The sequence below is a fragment of the Podarcis erhardii genome, assembly GCF_964252035.2.
Source record: "Podarcis erhardii genome assembly, chromosome: 17".
In the NCBI taxonomy this organism is placed as follows: domain Eukaryota; kingdom Metazoa; phylum Chordata; class Lepidosauria; order Squamata; family Lacertidae; genus Podarcis; species Podarcis erhardii.
In genome coordinates this window covers 22,356,029-22,382,271 of record NC_138515.1, presented here as the reverse complement: position 1 = coordinate 22,382,271, position 26,243 = coordinate 22,356,029, and the positions used below count along the sequence as shown (strand labels likewise).

The 26,243-nt window shown below is 44.7% G+C and overlaps 1 protein-coding gene across 2 annotated transcripts in view; it reads left to right on the top strand.

Moving 5' to 3' along the window:
• The first annotated feature begins 284 nt into the window (after nt 1–284).
• The window catches only part of LOC309332494 (paralemmin-1-like), an 83,910-nt gene continuing 57,951 nt past the window's right edge, over nt 285–26,243 (top strand). The window contains exon 1 of one of the 2 annotated variants that reach the window (XM_081845723.1): nt 285–796. In XM_081845723.1, coding sequence (XP_081701849.1) covers nt 752–796 — 45 coding nt within the window. In that variant the 5' untranslated portion in view covers nt 285–751. The remainder of the gene's footprint in view (nt 797–26,243) is intronic. The other variant, XM_081845724.1, reaches the window with a different exon arrangement.

The window sequence follows — 26,243 nt, the reverse complement described above, 5'->3', positions numbered from 1 at the left end:
TTCCAAATTCACCCATATTGTAACAGTTTAGAGAGATTCCAAATGGCTCAGTAGCTGTTGAGTGGCAGAATGCCACATTCTACTACTACTACTATTATTATTATAACTCCACCTTTCCCTCCATCTCCTCCCTGAATCTCCCTTGCAAAGCTGTGCTGTGTGCCGTAGCTGTGCTGGCTTCCTCTTTCTCTCTCTCTCTCTCTCTCTCCTCCCTTGCCGTTTCATGCAGGTTCTGATTACTATGTACGCTGCTGATGTCAAGCCTCCTTGGGCTGACCCAGCACTCCAGAGGAGGAGCGAAGGCGCTGCGAAACGTCAAGAGCTCCCCCCCACCCCAGACACCAACAAAAAATTACAGCCATGCGAGCCATCCCCTTGGACTCAGCTGCTTTCAGAGCACATACATACATACATACTTGTGTGACAGCAACAGTGCATAGAAGCAGCAGCGACAGCAGCAATGAAATGCAGCTAGCAGCAGCCTTACAGCTGGGAGGCAAGAGGCAGGCAGGCACCAGTCTGCTCCCTGTGGTTGGAATTATCTTCCCCTGAGCCTGTCTGCAGTGTCTCTCCAGCTGTGCCTGCTTTTTTATATTATTATTATCATTGTTATCACGGCTAGGATCCTGCTCGGCGTTTCTTTCCAAATACTCTTGTGGCTTAACTCGGGCGTGCGACTCCCTGGGTGACTGCAGTGTCTTCTCCCCTCCTCCTCCCTCTCTCCTCTTCTGCTGCATCCTTCTCTCCCAGGATGGCGGAGGCTGAATTGCACAGGGAAAGGCTACAAGCTATTGCAGTAAGTCTGCTTCATTTTCCTTGGCTCTTTTGTCTGTGGATGGGGGGAAGAGAGAGAGAGATTGTGTGATGAGAGAGCAGAAGAAGAAGAAAAGGGTGCTCAGGATTCCAGCACATGCGTCGGACGCAAATGGCAAGCTTTAGATATGCAGGCTCTGGTGAAGTTGTGCTGAGTTCATCTTTCTTTCATTTGTTTACTCCATTGCTTTGTAGCAAACAGATGCCTTGACTTGTAGAGCATGATAGATCAGGTTCTGATGGATTTGTACGTCCCAGACACCGGCTTTCTTATCATGTATCACGGCATGCTTGAAACACCCGTGGAACAGCAGAGGAAAAGCAGGAGGGGGAAATACTATTCACTTCCAGCACAAAAATATCAGTGCACTGTGGAAATGGTTGGCAGATGGCTTGGAATCGGAACAGTGGTCATTCAGGGGGGACTGGCTTATTTTATGTTCAAGACAGGTGCAGGGCGTTGTTGTTTTTTTCTGGATCAAAGCCTGCAGCATTTTGGCTCAAACAAAAACTGTACCACTGCTGTAGTCATGGTCAGAATTTTTCAGCAAAGTCAAATATAAATCGTATTAATGGTCAGTTTTCAGTGCAACCATAGGCACGCCTCCCCAGAAGTAAGTCCCACTGAGTTCAGCTCCCTAGTGAGCATGTGTAGGATTGCAGACTAAATAGCTGATCTTCTTGACTGTGAATTGTAACCTCATCTGTTCAGCCTAATAGTTTTCATCAGATGTGTTAGGTCAAGTCAAGACATGCGCTTACGGGAGTTCCGAGGGTTTGTTGCTTTTCGGTAGCAAAGACGCCTTTCACAACAGTCCTCACAACCATTTTTCAACATCCCAAAGGTCCCATAAGTGGGAACCCGACATGCCCACATGAGCTGTAAATGCTTCAGCACATTTCAAGATTCTGGAAAGCACATGCCCTGCACATGTCCTCCTGGCCAGAGGGAACCACAATATGGTGTGAACCAGGAAGTGATGGGTCACAATCTTAACATGTATTGGAACATTCCCAGGTCCATTTCCCATGATGAAAAAACAATTCTAATAGAAAATGCAGTCTTGTATATCTTCTCCACAAAAGCACCACTACGTGACTCACTTTTCATTCAGCCTCAAGTGCAAGTTTCTTCACTGACGTTAATGTGAATGGCCCTGTTTGTTTTCTACAAGCGATCATCTCTTGGGGAGGGGAAGAGTAATCAAAGGCGGAGAGTTTGGGCTCCCCTCTTCATTAAGGACCACAGTCCCTTTTTATGTGCCCCAAGAAACATTAGGCAAGAGTGACGAAGGTCACTGAAAGGAGATGTGAGCCCACAGTGTGGTGAAATAGCCCCTGAAAGCATTGTTTTCTGCTTAGGCATTTAAAGTCTAAGTTGTACTGCATCACAGTGATTCCAATCTATTTTTGCAGAATCCCAGACAGTGAAATTAATAATCTGACTTTCAGTACAGTATTTTGAAACTGGACTGGCATTTTCATATTTTTTTTAAAATGTCTTTGTCTTAAAATTATTCCTAGGGGAAAACTTTAACTTGAATCAAAATGATTGCAATACTCCCAGAGAGCCACACTGTTGTGCTTTCTGCTCATCGGCTATCCCTTCCTGACCTTGTCCTTGAGGAAGCCCATGAGCTTCATCCAACTAACAGTAGGGAGGCTTTCCTCTGCACTTTGTGGAGCTGATATGCTAAATGGAGCAAAGCTTCAGGCTCAGAAGGGCTTGGCTCCGTACATGCAGACGTCTGTGTGTCTCAGGTCTGAAGTGAGAAGGCAGAAAATGACTCAGGCCCCTTGATTTTCAGGAACTCTGCCAGAGTGTTGCCAATGATCAACAGATGTTGTGTTTTACTTAGAGCTGCCCCCAGATGGATTCTATATTTCCTTTGTAGACATAGGAATGGCTTCTGCTCTCGTTACTCTGAGAAACTGTTTTTCTTAGGTCAGTCAGTTAATCCACTAATGCATGCCTTTTAAATTTAAAAATCTGTAGGTCTACTATGCATTAAATCCTTTGAAATTCTTCCCGGAAAATATCAAAAAGGTTCCACTGGTTGGGGAACAACAACAAAAAAATGTCTGGTGATTTAAAGTGTTTAATATTTTAGCTTTTAAGAAGTAGGCAAGTGTGTGTGCTTTTTCCTTCTAAAACTCGACGCCAAGTCTCCAAGCCTTATGCATTGGGAACTCACTGTGCTTTAAATTAACTTGTTCAATGTACTAATAAGGCACTAACAGGTCGGTCTTAAGGTTTGCTGTGAACAGATAAGCAAAGACCGAGGGCTCTTCCAGACAATCTGTTTATTGAGCGTTCATCCTGATTTGCTTGCGCAAAGCTTATGCTTAGAGTCTATCTAGTCTTCATTGTGCATTTCTTCTGATTTGTTTGTACAACGAGCATTCGTACATTTCCTTGCAAGGTGTTTACACATCTTCCTGCTAACCATTAATTCATTCCACCCTTTTGAGTGCATTTCCCCATTGCCCTTAACAGCAAAAACTGTGCTTCCTTTTAAAAATTCATTTGATTTGCTAGAGCGGCAGAGCACTGTAGTCCATTTAATTGCACAAACCCAAATTGCTCAGTACACATTTGAATCCCTCCCACAAAATACTGATAGGCTGGAGATGCCTCAGATGTCACAAGTCAGAACACTACTGGTTGGTGGTGGTTGTGGGTGGTTATTAGTGGGAATCAGTAGATGGGAAGCCGTACTTTTGACTCTCCCTCCCCCGGGCACAATTCAGATCACGTTGTTCACGCTGAACTTATCTTGAAATGAATGGGATCCGAGGCCTAGTTCTGCTTGTAGTCCACGTCAAATAGCTGTGAGCAGTGTCTTCTTAGAGAGGTGGGTAAGCAGTCATGTGACTACCCCTTTTCTCATACATATAATATGGTCCTTTCCCCATTCACAAATTGGTGGGTGCTAAAGTTCAAGGGAAGGATCAACCGTTCATGTATGTCCCTTTTCCATAAGACAGTATCCAAGACAGGTCACATCATAGCAAGGGAATTAAGCATTAAAAATCATAGTACGAACAATTACACATAAATATGATATCAGTAAGGAAATACAAGAATATCAGCCACACAACCAAACAATCCATTCAACTAGGTATGAAACCTTACAAATAAACTAACTTATTCCAAGCTTAAAGCCAAACAGAACAGAGCATAAAGCCAGATATGAAAATGCCCTAGACAGAGGGCCAACTAGCTCCACAAAAGCAGCATAAAACCATCCACGGTTAACCTACAAGTATTTGTTGGGAATCACACCTCTCATTTGCTGCATCCTTACCTGCAGTTCTCACCTGGGTCTGCTCTCTCAGTCCCTTCCTCATTTCTCACCTACGGAGATACTGTTCCTCTTCCATGCCCCATATTCACTCACATTTTCAACATCTGACTTTCAATGTCTCCCATGCACCCTTTCCAAAACCGTCTTCCAGGCAACAGCCTTCATGAAGCTTCAGGGCAGTGAGGAAGGCAGAGGCATAAGAGCCTGCAGAAGGTGGAGCTGTCCCTCATAGTCTCAAATCATCCAAGGCCTGATTGGGTTGGCGTTCTTTGACAAAGGCCATTGATGATCCATATTTAATTTATCTACTCTTCATTTCTATGCCTATTTATGCTGGCCCACAGTATACAATTTGATTCTAATACAGTACAGTAGCTATGCACTTTTCTTTCTAGCTTCCCCAGAAGCTCAGTGGTAGAGGATCTTGCCCAGGGTCAATTCTTAGTGTCTCCAGGTAGAGCTGGAAAAATCTCCAGCCTAAAACCCTAGAGCAGCCCTTCTCAACCTGTGGGTCCCAGATGTTGTTGAACTACAACTCCCATCACCCCCAGCTAGCAAGGCCAGAGCTCAGGGATGATGGGAGTTGTAGTCCAACAACACCTGGGGACCCACATGTTGAGAACCGCTGCCCTAGAGAGTCAGTATGGACAATATTGAGCTAATGGGACTAATGGCCTGACACAATATGAGGCAATTTCTGAAGTTCCTAACAAGATTAGGAAAACCTCTATGGATTTTGCTGATGCCTTCTCAGATCAATTACTGTGCATGCTGGTGTCCTTTCAAAGTGGGGGGGGGGAGAGAAACAAGGGTTTTTTTCCAGCCTGAACTCACCAGAAATCAGTTCCAGCACCTCTCAGGTGGGATCCAGCACTTCTCAGGTGGGCACCATAGTCATTCTAAGAGAATGAGGGAGGCATTCATGGTGAGTTCCGGTACTTCTTTGTCCTGGACCTCAGTGTCCAGGCTGAACAATGGAGGTGGAGACGCTCCAGTATACCTGAAGGAGCTTCTCTACCCCCATCATTCAGCCCAGACACTGAGGTCCAGCTCCAAGGGCCTTCTGGCAGTTCCCTCATTGTGAGAAGTGAGGTTACAGGGAACCAGGAAGAGGGCCTTCTCGGTAGTGGCGCCTGCCCTGTGGAATGCCATCACATCAGATGTCAAGGAAATAAACAACTATCAGACTTTTAGAAGACATCTGAAGGAAGCCCTGTTTAGTGAAGTTTTTAATGTTTTATGCTTTATTGTGTTTTTAATATTCTGTTGGGAGCCACCCAGAGCAGGGTATAAAATTATTATTATTATTATTATTATTATTATTATTATTATTATTATTATTGAAAAATGAGGTTAAACAAAAACACAACCATGAATGATGCAGTCTTATAGCCACTTATCTGGGTGTTAGCCCCATTAACCACATTTCCTAGTCTACTCAAAAACTTATATAGGCTTGTACTGGAAAACTTTACTGCCATCTTTGAAGCAGTAACTGTAACGGGGGGGGGGGTCACATTCCCCTAGTTTTCAGGACACTGACAATGTATTCTCCAAATCTATTTCATCAAAAGTTAGGAAAGGGGGAAGGGAAGTGCCCTGTAAATCGACTGAGCATCTATATGCCCTCTGCCATTGCTTCTTGTGAGCAATGGGCATGGGCATTGTTTGGTCATTTCCCTTGCAGGGACCAAACTATATTTTGTGGTTGCCTGAGTGAAAGGAAGAATAATTCCTATGGCCTTTTAAACCCAAAGCAATATGGCTTCAGTCTGCTCAGAGGTTTGGAATGTTAGAAATCATCCCCCCAGGAGGTGGATTTCGTGTGCAGATGGCAAACTGATGGCAGGGTGGACAGGTTCAGCCCCATGGCTTTGCAATTTATGGATGGCTTGGTGACCCCGTGAGTAATGTGTATCAGCACTCATATAAGGATATTCTGCACTGGGTCCTTTTTTGAAGGATTCTCACAGGAATCAGGGTAGAAGCTGGTGCAGCTCCTCTTCTGATATTTCTCTGGTTTGTGTTCCACTTCCTTGGGTCCCGTCCCCCCCGCAAACACACCTGAAATTATTAAAGAGGTATAAAGGTAAAGGGACCCCTGACCATTAGGTACAGTTGCGGATGACTCTGGGGTTGTGGCACTCATCTCGCTTTATTGGCCGAGGGAGCTGGCGTACAGCTTCCGGGTCATGTGTCCAGCATGACTAAACCGCTTCTGGCAAACCAGAGCAGCGCACAGAAATGCTGTTTACCTTCCTGCTGGAGCGGTACCTATTTATCTACTTGCACTTTGATGTGCTTTCGAACTGCTAGGTTGGCAGGAGCAGGGACCGAGCAACAGGAGCTCACCCCGTCGCAGGGATTTGAACCACCGACCTTCTGATAGGCAAGCCCTAGGCTCTGTGGTTTAATCCACAGCGCCACCTGCGTCCCTTATTATACACAGTGCTATTTTTCGAGAAAAAGAGGTGCCAGAACTCACCATGAACCATGCACACTGCCTTGCCCCTGTGATTGAGGGGGCCTGGGGCTGTGCGACGTCAGCATGCCATGCTTGCATGCTCCACGGTGTGCACACATGATGTCAGCACACCCTGCAGCATGTGTGCATGGCATAAGCATGCCCCACAATGTGCTCGGGGCATTGCACATGCCCCGCAACGTGCTGACATCACTTGCACACACTTTGGGGCATGCTGACATGTCATTTGGATTCCCCATGGCTTGCGCACATGACATGAGCATGCCTCATGCCATGCGCACATGGCTGCTGTGGAACTTTGGGTGGGGGGCACAGCCCATTCATCAGTAATTGGGAGCCCTGCCACTCAGCTCTCCTGAAGTGGCATTGGTGCCCACCTGAGAGGTCCAGCTGGGGGGGAAGCCCTAAGTATGCATTTAGTGCAATGAGACTGGACAAACTTTTATTTTTCTACACTTGTGCCCAGCTCTTTTTGCAGAGCTTGCCTATGGTTCTCAGGTAGACCTCAGGCGATGCTCAAAACCAGACCCACTTAGCTTCAGACGTAGAACTCTTGTCACATGCCTTCAGACCAATCTTTGGGCTCTTTAAATTGTGTGTATTATGGCATTATGAATTAAATCGTTATAACAAAGGGGGGGGGAACCACTATGTAAAACCGCATAGAAAAGTTTTGTACTCTACAGTGCCATCAGGTGTTGAATGTTTATAACACATTCAAAATGTTTTTTGACTAATGTAGCTGAGTCCCCAGAATGCTACTTTACCTGGCATACCTGCAAACCAAGGAATTATAAAGAGAGATAAATTATAAAGGAATTTTGGAGAACATATTTCTTATAAGCAGTAGAACTCCATCACCCAATGGCTTTTATTCTGTCACTTAGTAGTCTCCATTGTGCTGTGCTTGTAGCTGCTCCTGTTCTAAGTGTGCTGCAAATTCAGTTGCCTATAAGCTGCATACCTCAATTGCACAACACCTGAGTGAATTGATGCCTGGTGAGGCAAGAGCAATCTTTGTGAATGAAAAGAGGACCTGGCCCCGTGGGCCTCAAATCCAGATACCTCTTGGTATCCTTTACTAGGGTGGAGCCTTTCTGATGTGAAGCCGCCAGTCTGACTATGGTGCCTTTACCCAACTGATCAGTTTTGGAGGAGCGAATAACTACTTCAGAGGTTGTTGTTGTTGCTGTTGTTTAGTCATTTAGTGGTGACTGACTCTTCGTGACCCCATGGACCAGAGCACGCCAGACACTCCTGTCTTCCATGCCTTCCGCAGTTTGGTCAAACCCATGCTGGTAGCTTCAAGCACACTCTCCAACCATCTCGTCCTCTGCCGTCCCCTTCTCCATGTGCCCTCCATCTTTCCCAACATCAGGGTCTTTTCCAGGGAGTCTTCTCTTCTCATGAGGTGGCCAAAGTACTGGAGCCTCAGCTTCAGGATCTGTCCTTCCAGTGAGCACTCAGGGCTGATTTCCTTAAGAATGGATAGGTTTGATCTTCTTGCAGTCCATGGGACTCTCAAGAGTCTCCTCCAGCACCATAATTCAAAAGCATCAATTCTTTAGCGATCAGCCTTCTTTATGGTCCAGCTCTCACTTCCATACATCACTACTGGTTCAGAGGTACTCAGGGTTATATCTCCAAGCAAGATGCCTATATAATTAAGATCTTGGAGCAGAGAGTAAAAGCAAGATGTCCATATAATTTACAGCTGAAATCAGCATTTTTGCAGCATTACTGCCACACACACCCTTTTTTAAAAAAAGGACATTTAGATGGTATAAACAAGAATGATTTCTGAACAGAAATAAGCCTGAACATGGGCAGAACATGGACTCCCAATACTGGAATCACACTAACAGATTGATCATTAGAGGTTGTAGGTCAAAGGATGAGCTGCCTTGATTAAATCATCTGTCATGTTGCCGTGGTCAACAGAGACAGATGTTTAATATATGCAAGAGGTACCTTGCAAGACTGCCGTTAATGTTTCAGCAGTAGTAGAGAGCATGCTCCGGATCAAGAATTGTTAACTTATGTAGATTTATAGCCAGCCTCGCCATTGAAGGCTTGGCAGAGGTAACAACAGATTAAAGACCTGTATAACATAAATTGGGCTTAAATTATTTAACAGACAAAGCACCACAATCCCCAACCCTCTGCTATCTCAGGGTCACATCATACACCAGCCTTTTTTGAGCAAGTTATTCTTAAAACATCTCCCTGAAAATGTAATGGGAATGAGACAAACACTGGAAGAAACTAACTTACAGGGACACTCAATACTACAGGTCAGGCATCAGGTGACACATACAAAGACCATAGAAACCTAGAATTGTTGAGTTGGAAAGGACCCCAAGGGTCATCTAGTCCAACCCCCTGCAATGCAGGAATCTCAGCTAAAGCATCCATGACAGATGGCCATCCAACCTCTGGTTGAAAACCGCCAGTCAGGAGAGTCCACCACCTCTTGTGTGAGTCTGTTTCACAGTTGAACAGCAATTACTGACGAAAAGGTCTTCCTGATGTTGAGTTGGAATCTCCTTTCTTATAAGTTGAAGCCATTACAGTGTTACCTCGGGTTAAGAACTTAATTCGTTCTGGAGTTCCGTTTTAAACCTGAAACTGTTTCTAACCTGAGGTACCACTTTAGCTAATGAGGCCTCCCACTGCCACAGAGCCGACGCTGCACGATTTCTGTTCTCATCCTGAAGTAAAGTTCATAACCCGAGGTACTATTTCTGGGTTAGCGGAGTCTGTAACCTGAAGTGTCTGTAACTGGAAGCGTCTGTAACCCGAGGTACCACTGTAGTTCAGGTCCTAGCCAAGGCTTCCTCAACCTTGGCCCTCCAGATGTTTTTGGCCTACAACTCCCATGATCCCTAGCTAGCAGAACCAGTGGTCAGGGATGATGGGAATTGTAGTCTCAAAACATCTGGAGGGCCGAGCTTAAGGAAGTCTACCCTGGAGACTGGGGAGCATATAACAAAGGTAAACAAACCAATCCTAACATTTCCTTAAAAGTATTTACTGTTGAGACTAGACAATACATTTACCATATGATCATCTCTCTCATATATACATATATATATATATATATATATATATATATATATATGCGCACTAAATTACAGGAAAGTGCTTTAGAAAAATAGGCACACCAGTCAAAACTATGTGCAAGAATGTGTTTATTCTGACATTAAAATGATGACATTTTTTCTGAGGATTTTCAAAAATATAGCAAATTGTGCAGAAATGCAATTGAATGTGGGGGGAAATAGGAAGCTGGAGCATCAAAACTGAGTGGTTTGCCCATCCCTACCTCCAACTATGAATAAATTGAAGCTAAGGTTCTTTTCATCCAGCAAAATCTTCTAGAATGACAAAATAATGTATTAAAGCCTGCCTCTTATTGCAGATCAACTGCAGATCGCTCACCAATGTGTTTCCTATCACGAGTGCTTTGCTGCTGGAGTCTTAGCTATGTTTAAATCTATTGCTCTGCATAGTGAATTGCTGGAATACCAGCCTTTCCATTGCCAAGCCAAAAATATTTCGGCAGCTGACAATAAGACTTCCCTTGTCTTCTAGGAAAGGAAAGCAGGATCAATAACTGATGCACTGTTGCCTTTTGAGGAATCCTGTTCCATGGCAGTGCAGATCTTGTGTGTGACCTTGGGCAATCCACTGAGTTGCTTTGCAGTTTTAAAGTCCTCCTCTGTAAACCTTTGAAAACAAGTTCTTAACATCACAGGGTAAAATGTTTTTGAGTACGGAAAGATGTTCAGATCCTATAGTAAAGTGAGCCATTAAGTAGCTGTCACAAAGCATCCATTACTGCAGAACAAATAGCAATGTTTACTCCAGTATTTTCCAAATTCAGTTAAGCTGCCGGAGATTTTAAAGATTCAAAAACCAAATTATTTTAATAGTCATGATTTCAACAGCATTTGTAGAGTACTCTACTGCCTTTGCAAAGTTCATAATTTCAAAGTAAGTAAGTATAAAGTAACTGTGCTTATCCCATGTCACAGTAGAAGGCTGTGGCAAAGGTGGCACATGAATTCAAGCCCAACAAAATATTAGCTGGAACTAGGACTATAACTGCACACCTTTAGAATAGTTCTGGAATGCCAGCATAGGCTTGATCTACACACAGGAAAAAATTAAGTGATAAATTAAATTGTTATAAACAAAAGGGGCAAAAAACTCTATGTAAAATTGCATAGACAAAGTTTTGTGCTCTATAGCGCCATCTGTGACATGTTTATAATGCAGTTATAATTATATAATTGACTGATTGTAGCTGAGTCCATCATCTAGATCAGGCATAGGCAAACTTGGCCCTCCAGATGTTCTGGGACTACAACTCCCATCATCCCTAGCTAACAGGACCAGTGGTCAGGGATGATAGGAGTTCTGGTCCCAAAACATCTGGAGGGCCGAGTTTGCCTATGCCTGGTCTAGATCCTGTCAGTTCTACCCATGAGGGTCACCTGCTTCTGCTGTCCTGGTCTGTTCCTTACCTGCAGGACTTGCACCAGAGATCAGCTGGGTCAGTCACTGGCCAAGGGTCTCGATGGCTCAGAAGGGGTCCCTCACCAGCCTGGCTGAGAAATTCATAGATCCATGCGCTATGGCACTGAATTGTGAGTAAATTAAAGTAGCAGTTGGCAGCTGTAGATGAAAAGTGTGCTTGGCTTCCATTCAAAAGCGGTATTGCCACTCACCCAACATAAAAATACAATGGGAGGGCAGTGAGGAGAAAAATTATAGTTGCCAACATGGCAGCAGTGGCAAAAGAAAATGGAAAGTATAGCCACATTTGTGTGTGTGTGTGTGTGTGTGTGGTGTGTGGTGTGTTGGAGGAGTGGTGATGTATTGACAACACTGTGTCGTACGCCACCTAAAATTAGTACCAGCCCATATATCTGCATCAGGCCTTCTGGGTTTTTCCTAGCCCATTCTAGCTCATCAAACTTGATCATCCCTTATCTGCCTGATTTTCCCATGGCTCTTTCCCTGGACTTTCCAAGTTCTGCCTTCATCCAATCAGATTCTGCTATGACTCTGCTTAATCTTGCTTTGGCCTGTCCTTGTCCAGTGTAGACCAGTGTTTTTTTTAAAAAAATAGTTAGCCATTCTAGCTAGCTAATGGCCTCTCTTTTCTTCTTGTAAATCTAGAAGTGTGAGATCCATTACTCGGAACAATTTCCTGCTTCTCGCGTTTAATTTCTGACCCTGTGTCATGGGCAAGTTTATTTTTGCTGTGTGATAATTTAGAATTTCCTTGTCTAAAACAAATAAAGGGCCTTTTGTGTTTGTGCTTTGAAGGAGTAGCTAATGTAATCTGTCAAAGCCTTCCTTTGAGGTCGACTGAGATTGGAACGCTAATATCCTTTCCGTTTTTGGCAAATGCCTTCACATGCTTTTAGATATATTTCTTTTAAATAGCTGATCAGATTGTGCAATGCCACTATGGCCCCAGATACTACAGTTCCATTTGCTGTGTGTGGCTTTTGTTAAGGGTCTGGCATTGATTTCTTCTCTTAGGGTTCCAGAATGTCATAGCAAAATGCACCCCCGTGTTCCGATTTGCAAAAAAGAAAACAAGCACACACACACACACACCAACTCTGATAAAAATTAAGGGCCCCATTATCGCTTTTGTGTATTCATGAAGACCTCACTCCTGTTTCAGGCAGGCAGGTGATACCAAACCAATTAAATCCTAGTATGCCAGACACTTGGGTGGCGATGGGCAAAAAAGAAGAGAGAAAATGCAACACAAAAAAAAGAAAGTCTAAAAGAGGGGACCTACCAGGTATGAGCCACTGTGGCTCATCAGGCCTGACACTCCGCCAAGTCTGTGCCATATGCATATGGCATATACAGCAGTACCTCGGGTTACATACGCTTCAGGTTACATACACTTCAGGTTACAGATTCCACTAACCCAGAAATAGTGCTTCAGGTTAAGAACTTTGCTTCAGGATAAGAACAAAATCGTGCTCTGGCAGCGCGGCGGCAGCAGGAGGCCCCATTAGCTAAAGTGGTGCTTCAGGTTAAGAACAGTTTCAGGTTAAGAACGGACCTCCAGAACAAATTAAGTACTTAACCCAAGGTACCACTGTAGATACAAATTTAGAAATAATTGCTGTAATTTAAATAGAAATAGAAGACATCATACTGATAGGGAACAAAAATGCGACTAGGTGTTCTGTGCTGCCTGCTCGTTTTACTGTCCAGTGCTAACTGTTGACCAAAGCCCCAAGTGTGCCTTTTTATGGGTCTTTGCCTTTAAACAGTACTTGATCAGATAGCCCTTCAAATCGATGGCACCTTAAAACAGAGGAATGTCCTCTGACAGCTGCAGAGAAACATCCTCTGTGAAGTAGGACACACGGTCATCCTACTTGACACCGAGACAACAATTGTCAGGAGCAAGCTACCAGTAAAACACATTGTGCAAGTTGGAGTTGACTCTTTTTAGCAAAAACACAATCTGCACAGACTTGGCGGAGCGTCAGGCCTGATGAGCCACAGCAGCTCATACCTGGTAGGTATGGTTCAGTTATTGAGACTGAAAGTCCTCACAGCCATCTCCTCTCCTGGGTTTTCCCCAAGCAATCAGAGACTGAGCCTGTGTGAAGTTAACCGCTCTTTTCATGCCTCTTCTGGTTCTGGGAGGGAAGCTTGTGCCACTTCACGAGCCTGACTCATCTCTGCCTCTTGGCCTCTCTCCTCCCCTGTTTCAGCTTCTGTTTCTAACTGTGGACTTCTTTCTGCCACAGACTCCCAGCTCACCAAGCCCTATTACCTCTTCAGCTTCTGACTCTTCCTCCTCCCAGTCTTTTCCCTCTGACCCCTCATTGTTGTCCCACCACCAGTCCCCAGGCTCTGACCCTTCTTCCATTGGGGCTTCCCAAGCTAGTTCCTTCCACCTTTTCTCTGTATGGGGCATTTTCAGGGAGAAGCAGCGGACAGGGTGAGGTGTTTAATACCTTTTCCAATAGCTTGTGCCCTCCATTTGGGGTTGTGAACTGGTGGACCTCCAGATATTGCTGGACTACAATTCCCATCCTTGACCATTTGACCATTTTGGCTGGGGTTGACAGAAGTCCAACTTATTCTGGAGGGTCAGGGGTTCTCTGATTGCAAAAGGATGACATTGCTCTTTTTTTAGAGACTTCCGGGTTAGCGCCATCGACTAATGGCAGATTCCCTCCGAGCACCGGAGGGAATTGGCTCCGTAGGACTGGGTCTTGCCGCTGCGGCGATGCGGGGACCCTTAAAAATCACAGGCGCAGAAGCCTGTGAGTGTGGTGACTCGGCGGGCACTATTTGCGCCCCCCCCAATCTGCGAAGGAGCCTTTTTAAAGGCTCCGGAACGGGGACGGGGTGTGGCGCGGTGCTGAGAGTAGACTGCTTCTTCTGCGGAGTGAAGCCGCAAGCCATTATCGGAGAGCGCTGACTTTTTTCTTGAACAATTGGACTCTAAAGCAACAACCCGTGAGTAGTACGGAAATTGGAATTTTAAAGGAAATTTTGATGAATTAGGAACGAGCGGGGAAGGGTTAAAAAGGAAGTCCACCCCCCCCCCTTTGTAAATAATTTAAAGCAAAGGACCTGCTAACTAACGTCGAGAGAACCCTTTCTTTCTTTGATGTAAAAGATTTTAACTTCACGGCTTGATATTACAAGAAATCTTACTGGAGGATAAGGAACTAATTTTGGGAGCTGAAGTGTCACCCCCCCCCCTGGACCCGGGAGAGTTCCGTGAGAGAGCCTGTTGATGAAGTACTGAAGAGTTTGACAGCTGTCAAGTTAGCTGTCAAGAAGGAAAAAGAGAACTTTGTTTCTGTTGTTTCTGCTGGTTATATTTGTTACAATTTGTTGAAAATAAGGAAGGGCTGATACAAACTAACTTGATTTTTGGATTTGAGCTGAAAGGAGCATTAAGGAACCAAAATCCCCCTAGAGGGGGTTAAGGGACATTACAAGAATGGCTGGAGGAGGGAAAATCCAGGTTGAATTGGACAGAGCAATTGTTCTCTTGGGAAAGTTACAAGGCCAAATTGATGTTTTGGCTATGAACGTCACAACTCTGGACTTAACAGTAAATAACATGGTTGACTCTGATAAGGATTTGAAACAGGAAACCTATTCAATTGGACAAATAGAGAAACCTGAGAGCTTTGAAAATATGGAGAAGGAAACATATGTTGCCCCTGAAGAAAAGGAAGGAGGAGCTGCAATTTTGCAGATGTTAAAGGAGAGCTGCAATTTGAGGCCTGACATGATGGCAACAAAGCAAAATAAAAATTTGATGTGGAAAGTCTGGCCAGAATTGGAGAGTGGAAAATGGAGAGATCTCCTTATGTAGAGATCTGAAGACCGAAGGATTATAAATTTGATTAAGGTGGAAGCTGGAGCTTTGGGGACATTTGGACTTGAAAGGAGCATGAAACAAGATTTGGAATACCCCATAGGCTTCATTTTTAAGCATGGAGGTCTGGCTGGAAGAAACATGGATCCTGTTGGGCCGGAGCATCTCCGAGATCTGGGGTTTAACATTAAGGACTATCAAAAAGACCGGCAGAGAGGAACTGAGAGAGATTTAAGAGCCTTGGATGTGAGATCTCCAGGCTAATACTATATTGAGACTGATGGACACTTGTTGGGGACTGAAACCGGGAAGGGGGTGGGTGGAGTTTGGGAATCCAAAGGGTATACAATTATAATTTGTTCTGTTTTCATATTGTTTTGCTATTGGTATGAAAATTGGGAAAGTCGTGGAAGGGAAGTTTGGTCGACATTAGGAAAAATGTTTAAGAATGAGTACTGATGTATAAGTATTGATGTTTAAGTTTGGATAAGTTAAAACTGGTCTCTAAAACGGTCTAAACTAAATGAAGATAAGGTTTGCAAAAATAAATTAAGGAAATGGAAGAAAGAGAAAAAGTAAAACAATAATATGTTAAAATAAATTATTAAGTAAAGTTGAGAAATAAGTAATAAGGATTTGCTGAGCTAATAATTTAAATTGGAATACAAGAAGGGGAGGTGTGAGGAGGTCTGAGAAACAAGTTAAAGGAAAATAAGCAACTGAAATTTTATGTGTTTTTAATTGTTTTTAAGTTTTGTATTTTTGTATTTTTGTCATTTCTTTTTGTCTATTTTTGTTTTTGTTTTGTTACTGAAAATCCTAATAAATATTCATTAAAAAAAAAAAAAACATTGCTCTTTTTTAAAAAAACATTTCTGGTCTTGCCAAATCTTGTTAGGAGAGCTTTCCCAGCGCAAATTGATTTTTGCTTGAAAGCTCATGCTGCAGCTCCTGGTGGCATTATAATAGTCAGTGTTCTGCAATCAAAATCAAATCAGAGCACATTTAAAGAATTTGGTGTAAGCTCTTAAGAACCATTGTAAGTCTGGGCTTTGCATGCTTGGTATTCTTTGGGTACAATACTCTAGTAATCAGGTAATTTCTCCCTTCAGGGAAAAATGAGCACATGTACTTAGTCAGAGTGGGTGGTTATTTCAAGAGGCAATTCTGGCCACATTAAAAACCATTTCTGCAGTTAAAAGCTATAGAAGAATTTCAGAGCAGCTTGCATAACAGAGTGTACAAGGTAGTAATTCTCCCTTCTTCTCTGTAAATTTGTGTCTTCACTCCATGTCAATTTAGTTAGATATTAGATCAGTTGATCAGACGAAAACTCTAATGGGTTTTAAAGATGGAGAATGCCACAACACATTTTACCATGTGGGTATCTATTGCTGAAAATGTAACTCAGGGCTAAGGAACTTTATACCCTCCAGAAGTTGTTTGACTCTCTCTTGTACGAGTGTTTTACATGTGTGGAAACAGAATGCTGGAATATGGATGTGATTTGCCGACACTGTAAGAGAAGAGGGGAAGGAGTGATCATAAACACACGGCTCTTTCACATAAAGCTAAACCATAGTTTAGTGTTAACGTACAAATACAGCCATGATGTATGTTTGTATAGACTTGGCAAAACAACTTGGTTATTGGTAGCTAACATAGGGACCTCCAGATGTTGCTGGAACACAACTCCCATCATCCTCGACCATTGGTTTTGCTGCCTGGGGCTGATGGGACCACCTAGGTTGGATTACTGCAATGTGTTATTCATAGGGCTGCCTCTGAAGACAGTTCGGAAGCTTTAGCTGGTGCATAATTTGGGGCCAGGTTGCTCAACTGGGAAAAGACAGTATGACTATATCACACCGATCCTGGCCTGACTGCCAGTTCATTTCCAGACCCAATTCAAAGTGTTGGTTTTGACCTATAAAGCTTTCAATGGGGTGAAGGAAGGAGCCGTGACACCTGGGGCAGGTGTCATGACGTAGAGCATATATGCAGCGTCGCTACGTACAACGCATGCGCCACACGTAGTGACGCTGCACATGCGCTGTATAGCGGTTTGCCGCCAGCGCCACTCCAGCACTGTCTGGACAGTGCTGGGATCCCTCCATTGCCGCTGCAGCTTCAAACGGAGGATCCTCCAAACGCAGCAGCGGCACAATGGCTGCTTGCGCAGCCACGAGCCTCCGCAGGGTGACTTCTTGTCACCCCCGCAGGCATGGAACCCCAGGGAGTACCCATGCCCCCCGATTGCGACACCACTGTTCAGGACCGCAATACATCAAGGACTGACTCTCCCCATATATAAACTGTCCTGGACTCTGCGTTCATCATCTGAGGCCCTTCTCCATGTTATTCCTCTATGTGAGGTCTGGAGGCTGGCAACACAAGAACGGGCCTTTTCTGTAGTGTTTGCCCATTTGTGGAATGCTCTGGCACCTTCATTATATATGCAGGGCCGTCTTAACCATAGGCGCCAGGGTTATGGGGCACCCAGGCGCCAGGTTCTCAGAGCCGCCACGCCTAGAGTCCGGGGCCCGAGAGTTGGAGTCCAGGGAAAAGCCCGCCCATCGGTCGGAGCGCCACAGTGGGCTCTTCTGCTGCAGGTGGCTCTGCGCTGCAAGTTCGAGGGTGAGTGAGCCAGCGAGGCTCTGATGCTGCTGGCCGGCTCTGCCCTCCTGTGTGCCTGGGATTGGTGTAGGGCCATGGAGAGGCTCGCCCAGCACACACTGCTTACACCACGAGGCACCCGGCTTCGCTCAATCACCAATGCCAACGTCTCGGGCTGGTTTCTTGCGCTGGGCTCTTTAAGTTTCCTGTTTTCTTTTCCTGAGCAGAGATGAGCGTGGTGTCAGCTCCCTAAAAATAGGTTGACAACTCTGGGCACCCTGGCACCGCATATGCTTAAGACAGCCCTGTATATATGTTTAAGCACCAGGCGAAAACATTCCTCTTCAACCAGGCCTTTGGCTGATTAATATCCAACAGCCTTTTAAATGTATATCTGGGAAGGGATCATTATTGTTTTGTTATTTTGGTTTAATTATTTACTTGTTTTTTATCTAGTATTTTATTCTGTGAACTGCCCTCTTTATGGTAATAAATAAATAAATAAATAAATAAATAAATAAATAAATAAATAAATGTAGATAGGTAAAGGTAAAGGACCCCTGCACGGTGAAGTCCAAAGGTGACTATGGGGTTGCACACTCATCTTGCTTTCAGCTTGAAGGAGCCGGTGTTTGTTCACAGACAGCTTTCCGGGTCATGTGGCCAGCATGACTAAACCACTTCTGGTGCAACAGAACACTGTGACGGAAACCAGAGCGCACTGAAACACCGTTTACCTTCCCGCAGCAGCGATACCTGCTTATGTACTCGCACTGGTGTGCTTTCGAACTGCTATGTTGGCGGGAGCTGGGACAGAGTAACGGGAGCTCACCCCGTCATGGGGATTCAAACCGCAACCCTTCCAATTGGCAAGCCCAAGAGGTTCAGTGCTTTAGACTACAGCGCCACCCGCATCCCTTAAATAACTAGCGTCCAGCAATATTTGGATGACACCACAAAAGCTATCCGTATATTACATGTTAGAGACCCTATATGGATTACAACCAGACAGATACAAACAGGTGTCCGTATGCAAGGTGGAGCTATAGAGTCATAAAATACCTGCGTCATGCAGATCAGGTGTGTCTTAGCAAATTTGCTTCTCTTTTCCTCCTTGAGTAAGCTGACCCATTTCATCTCGAGGGCTTTTTTTGAAACCTCTGGTGTAGGAAACCGGACACTTTAAAGGTTTCTATGAGCTGTGAAACTTCTGGAATCCAAATTCTTTACTCTGGCCGACATCCTAGAAGGCTGTCTGTGCTTGGGCTTGACATTCTTGAAGTGTCAGGGCCCAAATAGCTTTATTCATTGGTCGCAGGAGATCCCAGCAGTCCACTTGGAATTGCATTGCCTCATAGTGGGTAGCGGTGACTTCCACTCTGTCTGGTGTTTTGACTTCTGGAGCCGAATGGCACAGCTGTATAGCAGCTGTCTTTCATTTATGTTTGAGAACAAGGCCCTATTGTCCGTCTCAAATATAATTTACCCCCCTCCCTTTCTCCCACGCTCCTCATTCATTCTTATCCACCCTGCTTTCCTATACATTTTTGGCCGCGTACGGGAAAAGTAGCAACAGAGAGAGACGTTCGCACTACGAAGCCTGACATTCACATATTGTCAACATCTATCAGGAAGAAACTGCAGTCATGTCTGCATTTCTTTTGGCACAAGCCAGAAATACAATAAATTGGCTCAGAAACTGACATAATTGAGAGTGGAGTCCTTTCCGTATGTTTTCTGTACATAGAATGCATATGTGATGGGGGGTGTGGTGGCAGGATCTGCCCCACACCCAGTTACTTATAATCAATGTGGAAGCAAATACATGTACACTTGGATGCATGTATTATTGCATCAGGCACTGAAGTGCGCATGATCAGGGTTTGAAACTGTGCTCGGCCTGTGTGCATACAGCAAGACAGTGTGTTGACTGTGGTGAGGCCAAGCTATCAGGGATATGACTGAGGGGCCTGGGACCAGCAAGCATGGTCCCAATCTACCCATCACATGAGGGCTATCAGGTGAGAGGGATCAAGTACCCAAATAGAGCTATTGTGCTATATTGTGAATGAAGTTCCTACTGCCTCGCAGTGGCAGAGCTAGCTGCTCGGGCACCCAGAGAGGCATACATGCCGGGCATCCAGAGGGTGGGGTGACCTGCCCGGGGGGTCAATTGGCGCAGTGATCGGCATCCAGGGGGGCAAACGGCGCAGCGATCAGCGACCAGGGGGGCAGTGCGGCGATCTGCCCAGGGGGGATTTTGTCAACCCCCTCAAGGATGACACCCGGGGTGGGCCGCCCCCACTGCCCCCCTTCCTACGCCCCTGCCACCTCGCATCCTTGCCTTCAGCCATCAACTCACTAACTTACTTTAGGCAAGCCAATATCTCTCAGCGTCATATCTGCAATACACAGATGATAGCATAGGGCTTTTGTGTACGTTGCTGAGATACTCTGATGGCTAGCTGAGACAAATACTAAACAAGGCTTTGCAATGCATGTGTTGATCAGAAAGGAGGCCCATTGAGTTCAGTGGAATTTACTTCCAGGAAAGTGAATTCAGCAGGCGTGGACTTGGTCTTTCAAATTTCAGCAGCACCCTGTGCAAGGCCAAAATGAATACAGTCGTACCTTGGTTTTTGAACAGCTGAGTTCCCGAACGTTTTGGCTCCCGAACACCGCAAACCCGGAAGTGACTGTTCCAGTTTGAGAACTACTTTTGGAAGCCGAACATCCGACAGGGCTTCCACAGCTTCCAATTGGCTGCAGGAGCTTCCTGCAGCCAATCAGAAGCCGCGCTTTGGTTTTCGAACGTTTTGGAAGTCGAACTGACTTCTGGAGCGGATTCCGTTAGACTTTAAAGGTACGGCTGTAACTTTGCTTTGTTTTTATAAGGTATTAAAAATTATCCCTAATTAATGCTTTTTCTCAATATACTCTTCTGGGGTTATGTGTTTGTGTGTGTTTTAAAATAATCTTGAATGGCCCTTGACCCTTGCAGTGTGCCTTGCTGCTATGAGTCTTCACCTCCAAACTGTTGAAATCTGGTCCACTTCACACCTTCATGTTCAGAAAGCCACTGGGCTGTGTTCACAAGCAGGATCTATCTTCTGCTGCCTCTGGTTGTCATAGGCACATAATAAATACTATCTTGCTTGCTTCCCCCTCCTCTCCATTTCTTTTTCCTTTTATTTTATCCTTACCTCACTGAAAGATGAGCCAACAGTATAAATCCAAGAGTAACAAACCACAAGGCTCTTTTAAAGGTAAAGGGACCTCTGACCATTAGGTCCAGTTGTGACCGACTCTGGGGTTGCGGTGCTCTTCTCGCTTTATTGGCCAAGGGAGCCGTCGTACAGCTTCCGGGTCATGTGGCCAGCAGGACTAAGCCGCCTCTGGCGAACCAGAGCAGCGCATGGAAACGCCGTTTACCTTCCTGCTGGAGCGGTACCTATTTATCTACTTGCACTTTGACGTGCTTTCAAACTGCTAGGTTGGCAGGAGTTGGGACAGAGCAACAGGAGCTCACCCCATTATGGGGATTCGAACTGCCGACCTTCTGATTGGCAAGTCCTAGGCTCTGTGGTTTAACCTTAATTTGTGGATTTTCTTTTAAAAATGCAGGTGGTTGGTCACCAGAGCAATATACCTCAGAAGTCCTCAATTCGGGAGTAGCCGATGTGATGATCTCCAGGTGTTATTGAACTTTAACTCCCATCTGCCCCAGCTAGCATGGTCAGTGATCATGGATGGGGATGACTGAAAAAAATGCAAATTCTTACAGTGGCACACACACTCCCATACAAAAAAATGTATCATATACATTAAAATGCATATCTTATGGTAAAATATATTTAGAAATGCATACATGGATATAAAGAATGCATTTAAACATATGTTTGTGATAAAGCAGACACTAAATATTTAAATACAGTCGTACCTTGGATCGCGAACGCCTTGGCTCCTGAACAAATCGGCTCCTGAATGATTGAAACCCAGAAGTGAGTGTTCTGGTTTTGGAATGATTTTCGGAAGCTGAATGTCTGGTGCAGCTTCCGCAGCTTCCGATTGGCTGCAGGGTGCTCCTACAGCCAATCGGAAGCCGCACTTTGGTTTTTGAACAGTTCCAGAAGTCAAATGGACTCCCGGAACACATTCTGTTCGAGAACCAAGGTACAACTGTGCCTATCTCATTTTGTGCAGGTTTTTGTTTGTTTTTTGTTTTAAATCACAGATTGATGCAGAACTATGAAAGATTAAAGAGCAGACATGCTCAAAGTATTTCCCATGTCTTTTTTATTGCCTCTCAAACATATTTAATTGCAGGTGGGATAGCTGGGGTGGGGCGCATGCAGAGATACAACAGGAGATCCTCCAAGTTGCTGAGCAGCGTGATTTTTACTGCAGATAAAGTGTTTTATTATTTCTAAGCATGCAGCGATTTATCAGAGATCTCTTTATTATCTAGTTCTAGATTGTAGGTTCCTCAGGGCAGCCACCTGTTGCTTTTCTTTATGGTACTCTGTAAAGCACCTTTTAGAATAGGACATAAGAACAATGACAAATCCTCCAAGTGTCCCCTTTTTCCAGGGACACTCCTGGATTTACAGAAGCTGTCCCGGTTTCTGAATTGATCCTGGAATGTTCCGCTTTTCCTTAGGACGTCCCTATTTTCATCAGAGAAATGTTGGAGGGAATGGAGTTATGCAACCCCTGAGCCAAGGAGATAAGTAACCAACTATACATCCTTCAGAAGACATCGGAAGGCAGCCCTGGATAGGGAAGCTTTCTAGTGTTTAACATTTTATTATGTTTTTATATATGTTGGAAGCTGTCCAGAGTGGCTGAAGCAACACAGTCAGATGGGTGGGGAGTAATAATAGTAATAATAATTTATTTCTTTATAGCCCGCCCATCTGGCTGGGTTTCCTCAGCCACTTTGGGTGGCTCCCAACAGAATATTAAAAACACAATAAAACATCAAACATTAAAAACTTCCCTAAACAGGGCTCCCTTCAGATGCCTTCTAAAAGTCAGGTAGTTGTTTATTTCCTTGACATCTGATGGGAGGGCGTTCCACAGGGCAGGCGCCACTGTCTGGTTCCCTGTAACCTCACTTCTCACAGTGAGGGAACCGCCTGAAGGCCATCGGAGCTGGACCTCACTGTCCAGGCAGAACAACGGCGGTGGAGACACTCCTTCAGGTATACAAGGCCGAGGCTGTTTAGGGCTTTAAAGGTCAGCACCAACACTTTGAATTGTGCTTGCATTATGGACGTCCCTATTTTCATCAGAGAAATGTTGGAGGATATGCAATAATAAGTAAATAATAAGTATTGACGTTGGAGGATATGCAATAATAAGTAAATAATAAGTATTGACGTGAGAGATGGTTTTCTACTCTCTTTGCTGGGTGGCAAATAAGATAGCAGAATCCCTGCATGTGTGGATGGAGATAGGTGTCTACCTGGCCACACACCCCTTTTGCCACATCCACCATTGGTGTGTAAGCTCTGGAAAGTTTCCCCTGAGGGAACATGATCCTCAGGCTAAGGAAGATTCCCCACACCTGACACAGCATGTCACTGGCTAGACATGGCAACAATCCATAACTGTGCTGGTGCTCACAATGTCTCCCTTTACATATGGTGTGTGAGTGAATCACTGTGGTAATGCTTGTAATAGCTGAGAGTCAAGAAAAATGGGTCACCGAAAGGCTCATTTATTTTTACTACATTCATTTCCACAACACTTTTCGACTTAAGCAGATGTGTCAAGAGTTACTTCAAGGAAATGCAGCAGCGCTTCTGAGGTGGCAGTTGTTTACTGTTCAAGCTGCATGATGATGACACTTCTTTTTTTTCAGGTAACGACAGAGCCATCAGATTTTTAATTGGAATTGTATGGGAGAAGAGGTTTTCTTTTCTTTTAAAGAAAGAATTCGCTGCTAACCGGTTCTCTGTGTCCCCACCCCCGCCCCTTGAAAATGTGACAAGATGAAAATCTATTCAGTGGCTTTAAGCCATGTAAGCTTTAGTCACAGAGAACAAAGAGGCGTGTAATGCCTTTTTTATGTGGCACACTGGAATGTGACGCTGTAAACCCCCACAGGGGCTTTATTATCAACTGCTTCCAGCCTAAGCACTGCAGAAGCGTCAGGTGGGGAAGGATGTAAGTTGGAGCCACAGTTTCCAAGGTGGAGTGGAAGCCCTGATGGGGCAGATGTAGGAACTGCTCTTTCCCAGTGAGTTCTGGGAATCCCAAAGTGGATGTAGTCTAGGGTGTGTCCTCCAATGTGCCTTAAAAGCCATGGAGTTTCCACTCCATCAGCACCCTGGATATTTCAGATCACATGAGGAGAGGAAAACTAGTGTGGCTTGTGAGTTGTGACCTTTGCAAATTTCTTGAGGCCTCTCTTCCTATCCTATGACACCTCTGGTGTACTGCACCACCAGCAGAGAAGCTCACACCTGTCAATTTCAGTTTCTCTCAGTTTCTCATTTCTCTAATCTTAGTTCAGTTCTGCACAGTTCGGTTCTCAGGAGATCTTAAAGTTCAATTCCCCGCAGTTCTATTTCAGTTCCTGAATTTTTGTAAGTCTTCATGAAAATTCACCGCAGATTTCCTACAAATTTCTCCAAATAAATAATTTTGCATTTTCAGTTTTGCCGAACATACACATTTTTCAAGCAAATTTTCCCTAATGCATATTTTTGTTTTGAATAGTGGATGGATTTTATTTTTTTCCACACACTTCACCTTGTATATTCATACTTCTGCACAATACTTGGCTGGAGAACGGCATTACAAAATAAGGAGAAGTGCCAGCTTTGATGGATGGCAGTGTTTTTGTTTGTGTATTGTTTCAGGAAGTGTAGACTAGATAGATTCCCCTTCAAATGAAAAGGGAATCCCTCATGCCCTCTCTGCCTGGCATGCTGGTGGCCTTATAACAAATAAGGTGAGGTCTGGTGCACCCTGCCGGGCAATACCAGCATGCAGGAGGCCTGAAGGAATGTCTAGAGTAGCCAGGAGGACAGAACTACCACCACCAGCTCACTTTTCTGCTACAAAACTTCTTCGGCCAAAACAGAGGCTTCACAACACCTGCGAAGAGGTATGGGCCTCTTGTGCACGCTCAAAGCAGATTGAGGAATCTCTTCTGTGTACCACATTCTGCATTCGGATTTTGGCATGGTGGGATGGATTCATTTCCTGTTTGACCAAAACTTTTTGGAAGGTAGCCTAGCAAGTTCTTTCAGTTTACCGGATAAGCCCATTTGTGAGGATGGGGTGAGAGTCAGGGCAAGTACATGGCGTGGGTTGATACCTGTCCTGTATAATACAAGACTGTCCCGTTTTTCAATGTAAAATGTCCTGTATTTATATGGTTTTGTCCTGTATTTCAGGTCTTCTCTCTCTCTCTCTCTCTCTCTCTCTGCCAAGTTAGGGATCCTCTCCAAATGCAGGTATTTGACAGGGTGTGTGATAGGTCATGTATTTGATCTCCGGGTAGCCATGCACAGACAGATTTACAAATTCACGTGTATGTGACAAATTCCAGAGGGGCCATCCTGTTAGGCTGCAATAGATTGTAATGTATTGCTTGGAAGTCACTTCAGCACTGGGGGGGGGGATCGCCCTCCAAATGCCATGACCTGCCCTGTCCTGTATTTTGCCAGAACAAAGGTGGCAACCCTAGTTACTACAGTCAATTCTTCTATGCTGAACAGGTCTGTTACTGTGCCACACGAGAGTGGCTTAACAATCCATCGCTTATCACAGGGAATTCTGGGAATTATAGCTCTGTGAGGGGAATAGGGGTCTCCTAACAACTCTTAGTACCCTTGACAAAGCCCAGCTTGCAGAATTCTTTGGGGGAAGCCACAACTAAGTTTGCATTGGAGATAAATTGAGTTTTTAAGGAAGAGTTGTTGAGGAGTGGACCTGCGAGTACCATTGTTAAGGGTAGGTGATCGCTTTCAATATTGTGGCCCACTTCAAACTCGATAACAAACTTGTGTGCAAATTGAGAGATTGCAATGACACTGCCACCAAACTTTGTAAAATGGGTATATTCCCGGGGCCGATCTCCCTCAGTACAGTGGTACCTCAGGTTACATACACTTCAGGTTACATATGACTCCGCTAACCCAGAAATAGTGCTTCAGGTTAGGAACTTTGCTTCAGGATGAGAACAGAAATCGTGCTACGGCGGCATGGCAGCAGCAGGAGGCCCCATTAGCTAAAGTGGTGCTTCAGGTTAAGAACAGTTTCAGGTTAAGTACGAACCTCCGGAACGAATTAAGTACTTAGCCCAAGGTACCACTGTATTACCGTTTAATATTAACAGGTCCCTCCGCCTTATACCCTGGGCTAAAGCCCAGGCGGTATCATGGTACAGTTATACCTCAGGATGAATATGCTTCAGCTTAAATATTTTTGGGTTGCCCTCCGTGGCGACCCATAAGTAACGGAGCGTGTTACTTCCAGGTTTCACCACTTGTGCATGCACAGACACGTCTTACGTTCGCTTCAGGATACGAACGGGGCTCCAGAACGGATCCCGTTCACATCCAGAGGTACCACTGTACTTTAAACATGGTGTGAATGTGGCCTGTGACAAAAG